Source organism: Opisthocomus hoazin, chromosome 8, assembly GCF_030867145.1.
Source record: "Opisthocomus hoazin isolate bOpiHoa1 chromosome 8, bOpiHoa1.hap1, whole genome shotgun sequence".
In the NCBI taxonomy this organism is placed as follows: domain Eukaryota; kingdom Metazoa; phylum Chordata; class Aves; order Opisthocomiformes; family Opisthocomidae; genus Opisthocomus; species Opisthocomus hoazin.
In genome coordinates, this window is record NC_134421.1 from 13865399 (window position 1) to 13880704 (window position 15306).

At 40.3% G+C, this 15306-nt stretch overlaps 1 protein-coding gene across 9 annotated transcripts in view; it reads right to left on the reverse strand.

Annotated features, from left to right (window-relative positions):
- Positions 1-15306, reverse strand: part of LARGE1 (LARGE xylosyl- and glucuronyltransferase 1) — a 290868-nt gene that overhangs the window by 147223 nt on the left and 128339 nt on the right. For all 9 annotated transcript variants that reach the window (XM_075429418.1, XM_075429422.1, XM_075429423.1 and 6 more), the window contains one exon: positions 3223-3524. In XM_075429418.1, the coding sequence (XP_075285533.1) occupies positions 3223-3524 (302 nt within the window). The remainder of the gene's footprint in view (positions 1-3222; positions 3525-15306) is intronic.

The window sequence follows — 15306 nt, forward strand, 5'->3', positions numbered from 1 at the left end:
TCCTCACTGTTTACAATTCTTGATAATCCCAGTTTTCAAACTCTGTCCTAGATATTCAAGAGTCACGGTGTGACTAAACTGAGCTGCTTAAAAGTGTCCATCCTCCTACAACATTCGAATGAAAGGCATGTTCATTACTAGCAGATGTAGCAAGAAGTCTGGACACAGGCCATTCACTGGAGGTGCTTTTAGACAATGGGACTCACCGCAGCAACAGATGCAATTATGATACACCTTGCTTTCCAGACTCAATGAATTCTTTCTCTCCTTATACACACAGATATGAATAACTAGCCCAAACACTGTGGAAGTTAATTAAGCTGTTCTTCCTACAGGTTGGGGATCAGTTACACAAGGAGAACCATTTTTGACTTTAAATAGTTTAGGGAGCACTCAGGCCCAGGTACTGAAAGGCATTTAAGGAAGTTAAGGTTCTTCAGGAAAGTGAGTTTAAATAATCCAAGGTGCATGCTAACATGGTTTAGAAACTTATTAATTTAGCCACTGTAGACTAGGAAAAAATGTTTCTGAAAGCAGTATTTCATATAAGTCCATTCTGGGTAATATTAATTGGAAGAAAATTTCCAAAACCACATGAAGAACTGGACTTTAGATCCCACACTGATGAGGAGTATAAGGTGCCTAGATAAAGAGATGTTCTCTTTTTTTCCTCCTTAGGCTACTTTGTGGGATGGTGAAACAATGAGCTTAACAAACTCTAATTAGGTCTTACTAAAGATTATTTTTAGCTATAAAGCATTTCATACTTCAATAATTTTCCAGTAGTACTAGCCAGGCCTTCTATTGCAGTTATTTAATCCTTCATAAATAATTGCTGAATGGGGTTAAGAGATATTAAACGCATGTTTCAAAATGTAAATATGCTACGAATGTCACCCAGAGGCAGGTAAAAATCTGCTTTTCCTGTGTTTTACAGTGCTTAAGTTGGTGGAGGCCTGCTCTTTGTGGCCCTGGAGTACTACACACTTAACTCTACTGAGCAACACCGTTGAGAATAGTAACAATACAAATATGCCTGTAAAAATGCTCCAAATGTTAAATGTTCTGCTAACCTACTAAATGCTATACTGCTAATTAACCATTTTCTAATATATTATATCTTCTAAAAATATTTATAAATACACACTTCATTCAAACTAAATGCCCAGTTTATGGAGGTACAAGCTAGAAAGATGCTGGGATAACATGGTAAGAAAGAGTCATATAATTCTGTTAGCTTGCATCAGCATTATGCTCTTCTGCCGAAGCCTGTTATTTGTGCCTACATCTGCGTAAGGACTACTTCCAGTGGTGGCTGGAATGTAATAAGCCTACTATTTCTTGATACAGATCACAATTATTATCGCAACGATTATGCTTTATCAGATATCTAATGTTCATTCATTGTAACTGCATTTTCAAATGTCTTAATCATCACTAAAGATCGTCCCAAATTAGATTCTGAAATGTCAGCTTCAGTAAATCTCAAAGAACTGCCTCAATGAAATAAACAACCTATTCCTAGCTCTCTTTGTCTCCCCCAGAGCCTCAGTCTTCTGCTCAGGACCCTTGTCTCTTACTGCCCAAGCTGTTGACTCTTGCTGTGATATATTCCAGGGTCAGACGCCAAAAAAGATTTAATTTACACCTCTGAAACACTGAAAACAGAGGGTGAATGCAGTCACATATCACCCACACAAACACAGAACCAGAATCTACAGTAACAGGATAAACGATGAGACTTCTGGCAAATCTGATAATAAGGGAGTTTAATTTTAACTTCCATTGCTGTCACTGAATTACTGCGTGAATTCCATAAGAAAAAGAAGAAAATGCTATTTCGTTATCAAAATAGTGTGCAGTGAGATAGGGGGTTGGCAAAGAAAGTGAGGTTTCACATTTTATATAGCCATTGCCTCCAGCACAATGCCAAACCCCACTGAGCAATTAAATTTATTGGTGAAACACATTATAAACTGAAATGCCACTTAAACCATTCCTCCTTTAAGCTGCTATTTTTGTGTCGCAAATTGGTTGGTACCTTGAACAACCAAGAACTGAGATTCAGCTCATCACTGCTTGGCATGATAATAAGGGAGAAGTGAGGTTTGCTTATCAATGGCCTGAACCTTCCCTTATTAAAAGAAACACCAAAATGCATACAGGGAGGAAAATCAGACCCTCATCATGGGGAGGAGGGAAAATGCAACACAGACTCCTCCTTTTCTCTCTCCTTAATGTTGGTTCCTTTTTCCACACTGACAAAGATGTCCAACTGGAAAGCATTAATTCATTTTTAAACAATATTTGATATTTGCCCATTAAACAGACTTTATCTGAAGAGATAATTAGGACTGCTTTTTCTCTCCCACTTATTTTCTTTCAACTTTTATCTTCCCAGTGGCAGAAAGCAAGATAAAAGGTGATACTTTATTACCCTCTTTGTAGAAATAAATGGAGGATTTATTTTTTGATATCTTCACCAGCTGTGATTGGCACAAGGCCTTTAAGCAAGACATCCTGTGTTGGATCTATCCATATTTGGAACTGTCATCATTCAGTTATCTGACAACTAAATGGCTGGATGACATCCAGAAAACTACTGGCATAAAATGGGGAAAACCAACCCAATCCAACCCCCCGAAACCTGCTTAGAAACCTGATCTCCTGTTCCCTGCAGCTAACCACACCGCTTCTGCACGGCTCACGCCAAGCAGGTGGTTCCACAGCAGCATCCAGACACACTCCTGAAAGTGACAATAAAGCACAAGCTGACTCCATAAGCTACAATTTAATTAATGGTAAACCCTGAACTGTTCTAGTACAGGTGCACAAACAAAGGAACAAGGCTTTTCAAAGCACCGTGGCACTTTCATTTAATTTAGAAACATGCGGGGTCAGTTTGCCTTTATCAGCACAGCTGTACTGAAGTCAGCTTGGAACAAGGCTTTGATTTTTACACCAGGTTTGGGGACACAAGAATGAAAAAGAGGAAAAACTCTGATCAAATAATAACTCCAAAGATATTCAGATGATTAAATGTTTTAAAGTTTTTAAAAAGAGAATAATTAAAAATTGTCTAAAAAGTTGTGCCCAGTAGTCCTCTAAGAGGCTGGCTTCTGAGCAGAAAGTTTCAAGGGGAAGGAGACCGGGTTCTGCAACGTCCTTAAAGGCTCAAATCTATCAAGTTTTGTTTCTGGCGAGTTCCTTTTGTTTATTTACCTCACATTTTTCCACGGCTGGTTGCTGCCCACACTCGGAGCTGTTCCCCGCCACAATGCCAGCCCGCAGGCTCTCGCTGTCGCCCGTCCCCTCTTCCATGGAGTAGGTTTTGGAGTGATTGCCGCGGCGGTGCGAGGCGCCGCGACTCTGTGCCAGGCTGAGCTGCTTGCGAAGCACGCGGTTCTCCTCCTCCACCTCCCGCACGCGGACCTCCAAGCTCTCACGCTCCCGCTGGCTCGACGCCGTGTACCGAGGACTGTGGGGCTGGGACTCAAGCGGAGACAGTGACACCGGCTTCCCATCTGCAAGAGAAGGAAACAAATCACTTCTGTCAGAACAAACTTTAAGTTGTGCTTTCCTGCAACGTCAGCATCATGTGGCGGGGACCCGTTTCAAATACAGCCACAAGGACCTGGCGCTTCAAGGCAAAGCTTGAGTGCATGATAAACTTGGACAAACACTGAAGTTCTATGAGCTACTGGTCCTACTAATTTTAAAACCACACTAGAAGATAAGCATGTGTTTCTTTAGTTCTGGATAGGGCTGCCTGCCAGTCTCTAGTCTGGGAAGATAGTCGAGAACAGAAGGATTTAATTCTGAGACAATTAATATATAAATATATTATAGAAACATATGGAAGACAAAATAATTTTCCTATTCCCCATTTCCTCCACAGTCAAGCTACCACATTTTGGTTACCATTTTGTGCCAAACAATAGCCCCAGCTGATTCACACATGAGCAGCAGACAGTTTTTCTTCAGCAACACAGTATTACATGCTCGCTAAGAAACAAGAGGTTCAGGAGGGCAGAAACATGCAACACACATGTGGGTCAAGTTCTGGAAAGTATTTTGGCTAAAAAGACAACAAAGGGATTTTGAAAAAACCAAAATTGTTTAATTCAACACCTTTAACTGAAAAGTTGTACTCCAGAAATATGAAACACTTCATCTTCACATTTTCAAAACATATCTTCCTTGTTCAAAAAAAAGTATTAAAAAATGAGCTAAAGTATAAAAAAGATAAATTAGCCTGAAACCAAGGTAATCAACGGCAACAATTCCAACACAGTCCACCATCGCTTCCCAGTACGTTATTGCTACCAAATTTTAAGGGACCAAAAAGGGATGCAGCTGATGTGTTTTCAAAGGAGACATATTTTCATATAATTTTTAATAAAGGTCCATATATACACACAGAGTACAAGTGCTTGAAAGGTGATTAAAAACACCTCGGCCAAAACTACTGTTCAGAAATGTTCAATTCGAATCAAATTGAAACAAAGCAAAAGACCGTGAGAGTTATCCACAGTGTCATAATTAGCCAGACATTCCTTTACAGGGAAGATACGTGAATATCTTATACTTAGGTATTTCTCTGATACAACTTTCTACCTGCATTCATTAAAATACATGTTTGCTATTTAATAATTTTTCCAATGCAGAGAGTCCCTTTGGCTTTATCAAACAAACACCAGCTTGAGCGGTTTAGAAAATAGAAATCAGGCAGTTATTGTTTAGCAGTTCTCCTTGACAAGTACATTTCTCACCCTCTGACTCAAAACTATCTCCCTGCTATAAAGACCTGCTCATTGCTTGTTATGTTCCATTGTTTCATATTTACATGAATGGTGAGCAGTCCTCTAAACTCAGTTCATGAAAAAAAGCTATAGAAATGCAAACCTCATTTCTAATTTCCATTGTTGAGTTATACAGGTGTGCACACTTCCTGTTATCTCTATAAACACCTATTCTGGTTTTAATACAACATTTGGATAGAGTATCTTGCATTTGCTTGCAGACTTTCTCTTGCAAAAATTTTCTGACTTATAAATTTTCACCATTAGCTAAGCTTACCAATAAATCTGAGCATGAAAAATGTCTCAAGATAGATTCTGAAGTTTGGCCACTGATATTTTGGAACTTGAACACACAAGTAAACATTTATTAAAAATTAAATGACAGATTTGAAAAGCCTGAATATCATGGGTGCAACAACAGAGACGCTAGAAGTAACAACATAAATGTAATAACAACTAGAAGTGTAGTAAAACACTGAATTATCTTTCTCCATGTGGCTAGGAGGGCATGGAACTGAAATTGTGTTACCTCTCAGCTGCTGATACCCAAGCTAGGAAGACTAAAACTCATTTGGGTGTGACTATATTGCATTCCTATAAATGGACAGCAAGACTGTTTTATGTAGACACTCTCAGATAAAAAGAAAATCAGCAGCCCTACTCACTCACCCAGCAACCGACCTGTGTTATCATCAGACATACAATTACAGTGCAACTCCAGCCAAAGACTTCACTTGCAATCCTAACTCCCTGCTTGGTGAATATCCAGTATGACACAGATGCTCCTTATTTCTTCCTACTGTTGTCGTTGCATTCTGCTATCTTCTCAAATAATTACCAGAAAAGGTACTGAGCAATTCATGAAGGCAGCAACATATGGAAGTAAATCTCAGCACAACATTCACCAAAATTTCAAAATATGGAAAAAATTTAGACATCTCCTTAGCTATTCTATGGACATTGATCAATAGGTCATAAATGTTGCTTTGCCAATATTCAAAATTAACAAAAAAGATACCATTTTGTACATCTGAACAATTCATGAGAACAGCTGAATTGTTTCTACACAGTGTTTAAAAGAAACAGCATAGACTGAAAAAGGAACTGAAAGAAAACATCACCTCGCTGTCTCAGCCTGGAAGTTACAGCAACCCATGAGACCAGCTCAGTGTTCAAGCAGCCTGAGCTTTAAATGCCAGTAAACTCCATGACTGACTTCTCAGTAGTACATATTTCTGCTGGTATGTAAAAGGCAGCAAGAAAATCATGTCAGGAATTATATGACCAGTTAGTTTCTTGATCTGAAATATATAACTACTTGTAATGTATTGTTTTACTACAAAAAAAAATCCATGTTTTGTTACAAAGCGCTAATTGCAAGACATTTTCTGGGATGATCTCCTCAGGGTTCGTACAGTTGGACATGTCATGATTTCTTACTAACTTTACAGATTATTCTCAGGTATATCTTGATGTATTTGGTATATTCATAACATTCCAACTCCCTGCTACAAATGAAAATGTGACAATTCCAGGACCCATCTGAAATAAAAGTATAAAATCAAAGTAAACTGAGTTTGATCTTAAGACTCTGAAATCATATAATTTTTGACATAAGTATTAAGATGGTCTAGCTCGTAAATTTTGCACATTTGAGGTTGGCAACGCTGGTGGCAAGGTACTATTTGATTTAGTCCTATTACCAGACTGGACACGTGAAGATATTTTGACCTCAGTGAAGACACAGACATGACAAAATGTCTCTTGGGAGCTACTGCCTAGTAGGCAAACACCAACGCGTGCTACCCTTATCTGCTTCCCATCAGTTTTCAAGGAAATGCAAGGACTGTGTGTTTCACCTCATCTTTGAAGGAGGAGTAAGTGGACTAATGTAAGGGCCCACTAATATTTGATTGACTGTGTGTGCTGCTCGGTAGAAGAGTTAAACTGATTGCACTGCACTTGAGTTTTATAGTTTTAAGTAACTGGCAGAGTGCTCTGAGCTGTCTAGGCACTTTTTATCTAATCTAAATCAAAGTAAAATAACACAACACATAACGAGGTCTGTGTGACTTTGGGACAAAAGATCTCCCCGAGAACACTGCAAGGAATGTTATTGTGCTCTGAAGCAAGTAGTACACTTTTGAATGGTGCAATAAATAATAATAAAGCTATTATTTTTCATTCTTCATTTGGGGTTATTGCTCTATTTTTGGGCCTTGGCAGTCCCAGATTTAATTTTCTTTTTTTTTTTTTTATCTGTGTCAGGCCTTTTACTTCAGACTTTCTGTGCTAATACAACTATACCAAAGCAATAAATATTACCTACAAAATTCCGCTGTCCCCAAAACAAAACCCAAACACAAACCTGAATAATTACTTCATGGTTGACAGTAGTCAATGACTTATCACAGTGGGTCCAACAATTCAGAAAACTCAATAGTACGCAAGTTATGAATTCTATGGATTATTGAATGCTTCTGTGTATGTGGAGTCACCTGTATTTAAGGCAAGAGATTTCATTAAACCTTACTTCAGCAGAGCACCTTAACACACTGGAAGGAATGAAGCCTATAGAAAGCAATTCTGCATAGTTTATTTACATAGTTCATAATTTATAATTTATAGTTTAGAATATTCTTACATACAAAACCTAAAGGATAAGCATTAACACCAAGTTCCTAGTTTTGTAGTTATCAGACTTGGAGGAGTCATAGTCCTGAAAAGGACCCACTGGCATTGGAAGTTTGATGGGGAAAAAGCCACAGAGAAAACAAAGTTTAGCCAAAGGTTAACTGCAGGGCTAGATAAGAGAGAAAGAAGCAGAGTGTAGCAAAAGAAAAATTCACCCTGACTCAGAGAAGACAAGTGCAGAAGCAGGGATCCCGAGTTTCTCAGATGACCCCGATCTGAACTCATACGCCTAAAATTTTGTTAGGAACTAACTGAGGCAGGCAACTTTATGTAGCATGTTGCAGGATTCTTTTACTTAATTTTTTACATTTCTTTTTCCATCTTAAGTGTGAACTACTTGGTTTTTGGCATCTTTACAAGGTCTAGAGGTTTCTATGTGCTTTAGCTATTAATTCATCCCCTGCCTAATAGCATGTAATGCCTTTATAATGAATTAACTGACGACAGTGAACTCTAGGCTGCCTCTGAGATAAGAAGTTACGCTGCTCACAGATAATATTTCAGTCTGTCTGACTACAGATACAAGAAAACACCATTCCTCCATTTCACATTCGTTCACAGTTAAAAATTCAAATTATCAATGTACCCTTTGAAGACTAGCAATGTAACAATTTTAACCAAAAGCCAACATTCTGCAGAAAGAACTGGGATAGCAGGCAACCACCCTCATGAATTTCCCTCTGTTAAGGCCATGAGCAAAATCATTTGAAGTTCATTGCACAATTATTTTTTTCCCCATAAAGACCATTGTAGAGAACTCCATGGACCCTAAGGCAAACGAAAAATAAGACGACTGCAGTCAGGACTATGGAGACATAAAAGCTCTGTGTAAGCAGATAAACTATCCCTTTTCTTTTGGAGCTCTAGCTCAGCTTTAATCATCTAACACCTTAGTACTCTATGCACTTCTGCTCAGCTGGATGCTCTGGTAGGTACTGGGTTACACAGGCAGCTATGAATGAAGTCTTTTTTGTTAACAGTTTGGTGCCTTCAGATATGTGCCTCCACGAGTAGGTGCTAAGGCATCCCAAGGTGCCTATTCTCACACTCACCAAGGCATTTTTTTCTCCTATACCTTTTTGTAAATCACTGCAGTGTGATCTCAGCTGGAAGAAGAAAAGCTTGCCCAAATAACCATCTTAATAGTGGAATATAGTCTAAGTAATTTACTTGAGATCTGTGAACACAGAACTTCTTCATTCTAATGTGACATGAGGCAATTTTGAGTGTATGCTTCCAAGTCTCAGTGGCAGAAAGTTGTGCCATCAAAAAATGTAAGAACACTAAAGGGTGATGTACACTAGACAGAGACAGCACAATAAATGACAACCAAGCCCTTCCATACTGCCCAAACAAGTTTCCTCAGCTCTGACAGAAACACTGCTCCCATCAGCATTAAGCACAAACCCTTCTCGGGATTTAGCATGGACAACATATGTGCTAAACTGTATGTTCTTTGGTAAGAAGAGATTGTTTCCACTCGAGATACCAATCAACCACCAGCCTTGGACTTTGGCAACAGTAGTTGCAGTTGGGCACTTCAGCTTGTGCTTTAAGCTCTGTGTTCACTTCCACTGCTGTTAATGGTACTTCAGCTACATGTCAACATGTTTTCGTGAACCCAAACCTGAACCATTCAATTCCACTGCAGGCCAGCCTGACTTAAAGCATCACATTATTGTCTGCTGCTCATATACAGGGAGATGCTCTCCCACTGTCCTTTCCTTGAACAAAATAGCCTTCTACAGTCACTGAGCTTGGAAACTAAACGTATCATACACAAAAACCCTACACCCACAGAACATGAGGTTTGCAAAGTGCACTGGGTTGGCATGGCAAGGTTTTGGTAGTGGGGGGGCTACAAGGGTGGCTTCTGTGAGAAGCTGCTAGAACCATCCCCCATGTCCGATAAAGCCAATGCCAGTCAGCTCCAAGATAGACTAACTGCTGGCCAAGGCCGAGCCCATCAGCAATGGTGGTAGCACCTCTGCAATGACACATTTAAGAAGGTGAAAAAACTGCTGTGCAACAGCAGCAGAAGAGGAGTGAGAATATGTGAGAGAAACAACACCAGGGTCTATGAAGAAGAAGGGGAAGGAGGTGCATCAGAGTGTCAGAGCAGAGGTTTCCCTGCAGCCCATGGAGAAGACTATGGTGAGACAGACTGTTCCCCTGCAGCCCATGGTGGCACAGATATCCACCTGCAACCCATGGAGGACCCCACACTGGAGCAGGTGCACATGCCCCAAAGGAGGCTGTGACCCCGTGGGAAGCCCACACTGGAGAAGGCTCCTGGAAGGACCTGTGGACTCGTGGAGAGAGTAGCCCACGCTGGAGCAGGTTTGTTGGCAGGGCTTGTGACCCCATGGGGGAACCATGCTGGAGCAGTCTGTTCCTGAAGGACTGCACCCTGTGGGAAGGCCCCGTGGAAAGGACCTGTGCTGGAGCAGTTTTTGAAGAACTGCAGCCCATGGGAAGGACCCATGTTGGAGAAGTTCATGGAGGACTGTCTCCTGTCAAGGGACCCCACACTGGAGCAGGGAAGAATGTGAGGAGGGAGGAGCAGTAAGAGACAATGTATGATGAAATGACCGCAACTCCCATTCCCCATCCCCCTGTGCTACTCAGGGGGAGGAGGCAGAGGAATCAGGAGTCAAGTTGAGCCTGGAAAGATGTTAGGGGTGGGGGGAAGGTGTTTTAAGATTTGTTTTTATTTCTCATTACCCTACTCTGATTTGACTGACAATAAATTGAATTAATTTCCCTGAGTCAAATCGATTTTGCCTGGATGGTAATTGCTGAATGATCTCCCTGTCCTTATCTCGACCCATGAGCCTTTCATTGTATATTCTTTCCTCTGTCCAGATGAGGATGGGAGTGCTAAGCAGCTTGGTGGGCACCCAGCATCGAGCCAGGGTCAACCTATGACAAAAACCCAACACTCAAAAGTCTGGAAATGTGAGAACCATAGTCTCCTAACCAATATTTGCAGTCATTCCCTTATGCTTGATGACAGGATCATCACTTGCATGATCACTGGTTGATTAGTGGCATGATCACCACTTTATTTCAAAAGAACTCTGGCATCACCATGTGCACAGAATGGATGGTGCTCACAGCTATTCTGTAGCTTGTTTCAACTCATCACTCTGTTTGTGACCACTCATACCCTGCTCTGAAATAAGACTTATTAATTCCCTCATTGGCCTATGACGCTCAACACTATAGCACCTGAATGCAGCACAGAGATCAGTGACGAATTTTTTTTAAGTTATTTGAGGGAAAGGTGGTACTATCAGTCCCTCTTTACAGGCAGGGCAGAGAAGTTTAGAGTAATTAATGTCAAAAGAAAATAGCAGTTTTGGATGCACAATTGAGATGGTTCAGACGTAGTTTTCCAACAAATAAGCACCTTTTCTGCACTTCATTTGTTCTGAGGACACACTTCATCACCTGCATACGCAACAATATATGCTTAACATTTCTGTAATGTAAAAGTCTACAAGCTGGAAACCCAGAAAATGGGAAAAACCCCACAGTCAGCAGTCACTTGTAATAGCTTTATTTTCCAAACCTCATGTAATGAACTCAGTGGTAGAGACGAAAACCATTTTCCGGGGCAGGTTCAACTTCATAAACTACAAAGCTGTCCCTTTTCTTTTTACGCCCCCCCGCCTTGCTCATGGCACACCTTCCAGTCTCTTTAATTAACTAATTGGGCTGGTCCACAAACCACTCACTGCATTGCTGCATTTGTTCTGCACACAAAAGGAGGCAGGGATTGTGTCTCGGAAAGAGTTAGCAATTGCACCATCAACAACAGCATCACACTGCATAAGTGCAGAGACCTGTTTATGTGTTGGCTAAGTGAATGCAATTCTGGTCCTTCTAACAGGGATGGTAAACAGTAAAAAAGGTAGAGAAGAAGCATGTAGCAACAGAACGCAGGAAGAAAGAGGAAAAGAAATTCTAAACATCTCATACATCTTTCCTGAAAATGGATGTGGCTCTTTTTAATAGTTTGTTTTTTCAAAGGAAATATTAGCTTATTAGCTAATGTTACGAATGTTAGCTTATTAACAAATAAAAAACAAGAGCCCATAAGTCTTAAAATTATTTTCTCATTTCCTTGCCTAAAATACAATTCCTTTTCTTTCTTCTGTTGTCTTTACCTTCTTCCTTTCCCCATTTTGCATTGGCTTGGCAAAATACACGCCTTTCCAAGAAAAGGACTGAAAATAATGTTTCTCCCCTTTCCATTGGGAGTGGAGATGTAAGAAAATAATGTCTTATCAGAGTAAGCACTAAGTGAAAATAAGATTTTATCAGGGACTTGGCTTGACAAAGATAACATGTTATCAAGAAGGGAACTTGGCAAAGATAACACGTTATCAATATCAGGAGTAAAGCTTGGGGAAAATAATGTTTTAATACCTAATAGATTCTAAATAAGCCATCTGCGCTCTTGATGAATTGTTATTTTCTCCAAGCCCCATTCCTGCAAAGATGCTGATTTTTTGACAATCCACTTCAGTAGCAGTAGGGGAAGAGAGGGAGAAAGGAGAAAAGGAAGCTCTTTCTCCACAAAGCTAGAGGGATACGCTCTTTTTTTTCAAAAGCTTTGCATGCAGGTAAAGATTCCCAATATGACAGCTTGGAAGACTCAAATGTTCAGACACCAAATCGGTATTGCAGGGGAAATGTGTACAACACCACTCTGCAAGTACACTGCAGAGATCCCATAACAGAAGAGGGTCAATACCTCTTCTATCCTTGACCACCCCATGCAGGCTCAGAGGTGCTGCCTATAGTATTTCTGGCAGAAGCACTCCTCTGCAGAGCCAACGACCAGCCACTACTTAGCAATGACTTTTTGTCATAAACAACCACATTACAATTAGCAGTAGTCACTTGGGGGCACAAATAAATGACCCCTTTTAGATCATTTGCAGACATTATCACCACTCAGTTAGAGGTCACCATTCCCACAGTTTAGCTGATCCAGAGGGTCACGCAACACTTCTTACCTCCTGCAGTGCAAGCATGCAATTTTGTTCAAAGCAGTCAGCGGAGCTGGTTTGAGCTAGACTGACTGACTCTGCTCCGAAGCATTCCCCTCTACCACCTCCACTATGGGGGTACAGACAAACCGCTGCCTAGTGGGTATCTACACCCTGAAGCTGAGACCTCCTGCAATTCAAATGTAAATCTTCAGAGCCACAATCCAGATGAATTTAAATAAATTGTGGCACCTCTTGGAAAACAAGAAACCCAATTCGTAGTAGGATGGACTACTAACTGCCTTAAATGGCAGAAAGTGGGTGAATGCCACTGGTTATTCATAGGAATAGGCAAGCAGGGAATAATTAGCAGGGAAGTTGTGGAGGGACTGTAGGAGTGTGATGTGAATAATAAAGCACACTTAAGAAAAGGCATATAAATGATATCTGCAGGGTAAGTATTTGTAGCCAGCTGAATTTCCCTCGTGTACAGTAGGAGTGGGAGGCAAGACAATGGGATTTGTTAATCTGAAGATTTCCTACGGAGGAACTGCATCTTTTTTTTCATTAACTATTTGGATATCTTATGCCCAGAAATTTCTCTAAGTCCAGGTGCGAGCTTGGTGTTAGGGTAACTTCTGAGGCCCTGATACAGCAGAATATCTAATCAACAGCAGGCAGCCATTGCAGCTCTCTAAGGTAAAGCATGTGCCCAGTTGCATCCCTGCAGCTGTACACAGTACTGTGACTACCATTCATGGCAGTGGGATGTAAAAGACTGAAACTCTTCTATGTTGTCTCCTGCTCAGTAAAACACTATGGAAGAGATAGGAAGGGAAAAGGCATAAAATACAGAATTTACAGTGTTTTTTAAGAGTACAGAAAGTACAAGAAATATCTACGAGCTCAGAAAAGATTATAAAAATACCTATAGGTTTCTACAATTGCCACAGTAACCACAAGCATTGGACAAGTATGCTCAATCAAAGCCTAGTAGTAGTTAATTCAGATTCTGTTGCTGATGATTAGCCTCAGCTGCTCGTCAATAGTCTCCAGCTGATAATTATTAAGTTAAACTTCTGCGCAATATTTGCATATGTAAAGCACGCTTTCCCTGCTGAAGCAACAATGGATGCTATAATGCATTTCCTGATTGTTCAGCACTTGGATTTGGGAAACCTGGGCAATAGAGTCTGCTTTGCATAGCTTTCCTTAGCCTCATCAGGCCAACCATTCAGAAGAAATGCACTTACAGATACTGACATGCACAAGCTAGAGAAAAAATGACTCCTAACCCTGCATAACAGGAAAAATGCAACCGTTCATTTCAACCAGAATGCCTCTAATAAGAATAACATAAGACAAAGTCTTTCATATTCCTTGAAACATTCACCTAAGCTTCCTTACAACCTGAAAAACGTGTAACAACTGCTCTGTGACAAGACAGCCTGGTCACCCTAGAAGACATGCAGAAAGTCCAGTGGACAGATTCAGCCCATGAATTCCTAGTAACCTCCAGATGTGGCCCTACCTCCAGAGGAATACTGAATTATCATTACGTGGTTCTCTGTTTAGCCTTTTCTCATCTTTCTCCAGATCAGAACTGCATCTTCTGAATGTGATTTTTGGTCATCAGTCACAGTCATGCCCTCCCGGTTAACTGCAGTACCAAGAATACAGATAAACACACGCTATGTGTAAATTACATTTATGTATGCAATTCTCCATGTTTTCATAATTATATGACAGACAACGCATGCCCAGAACTGCTTAATACCATAAAGGTTCACAGGCACATTTGCTTTAGGAACAAGGAAATGTGGAAAAGAATTGGGAAGCTCTTTATGGTATCTGTAACACAACTACCTGCCCCCACGTAGCTAACTTGCCACTTTGGTTTTAGAGTCCATCATTGGCTTACTATCAACAGACCCGAATGTTTTATTATCAGACAGCAATGAATAGTAAAGCAAAAGATGACTGAGTTTGGCTTTAGTCAAACATGGGAGACAGGCTGAAACAAGGATGTCTAAAGGAATGCAGGTGGTCAGCCTCTCTGAAAGCCAACGTTTAGGCTCTTCAGTGATAGCTTAAAATTTAGCTATAGCAAAATTTATGTGTATTGCTAGAAGTCACCTGGTAGCACTGTTACACACAGTTTCAAAAGTTGATTTTCAACACATCTATGGAAATGCTGCAGTATTAGTTCAGGCTGGTTGGTGCTGCTGAAACCTGCCGGAAAGCTTGTTATATCCCTTAATCTCACATCTTTGTGCCATCAGAAAACCATGTTCTGGTATTTTGACTGAGGCTGCTAGAAAGGGAGATTGTCTGAATACTGACTGACCATCAAGGATTGTTCAAGGGTAAATAAGTAAATAAAAAAATCCAAATTCTGCACCACACCATTTCTTCCTTAGCAGGAACCAGAGTTGTAAGAACCTTCAAATCTTATAGAGCTCTAGCCAACAACAAGAGATATGAGCACATATATATAAAGGCAAGTAGCGAAGAACAAATTTTCAAAACAATTATTTCTAAATCTATCTGAAGATTACACAAGCAGACAGGAATATAGCAAGTTTATATTTCTAGTTTAACATGATGCTATGAAACAACATCAGCGTTATTTCACTGATGACATAGCAGAGGATAAACTATTAATATCTTTCAGTATTGAGTCTTCTATTTTCCCCACACATTCTCAGCACTTTTCATTTGCTGCACCTGTCATTTCAGCCACTTCAGTCCTGAAGAACAGTGAGGGGAAAATGCAAATAACTGCACATTCAGAACACACGAAGGCTGAT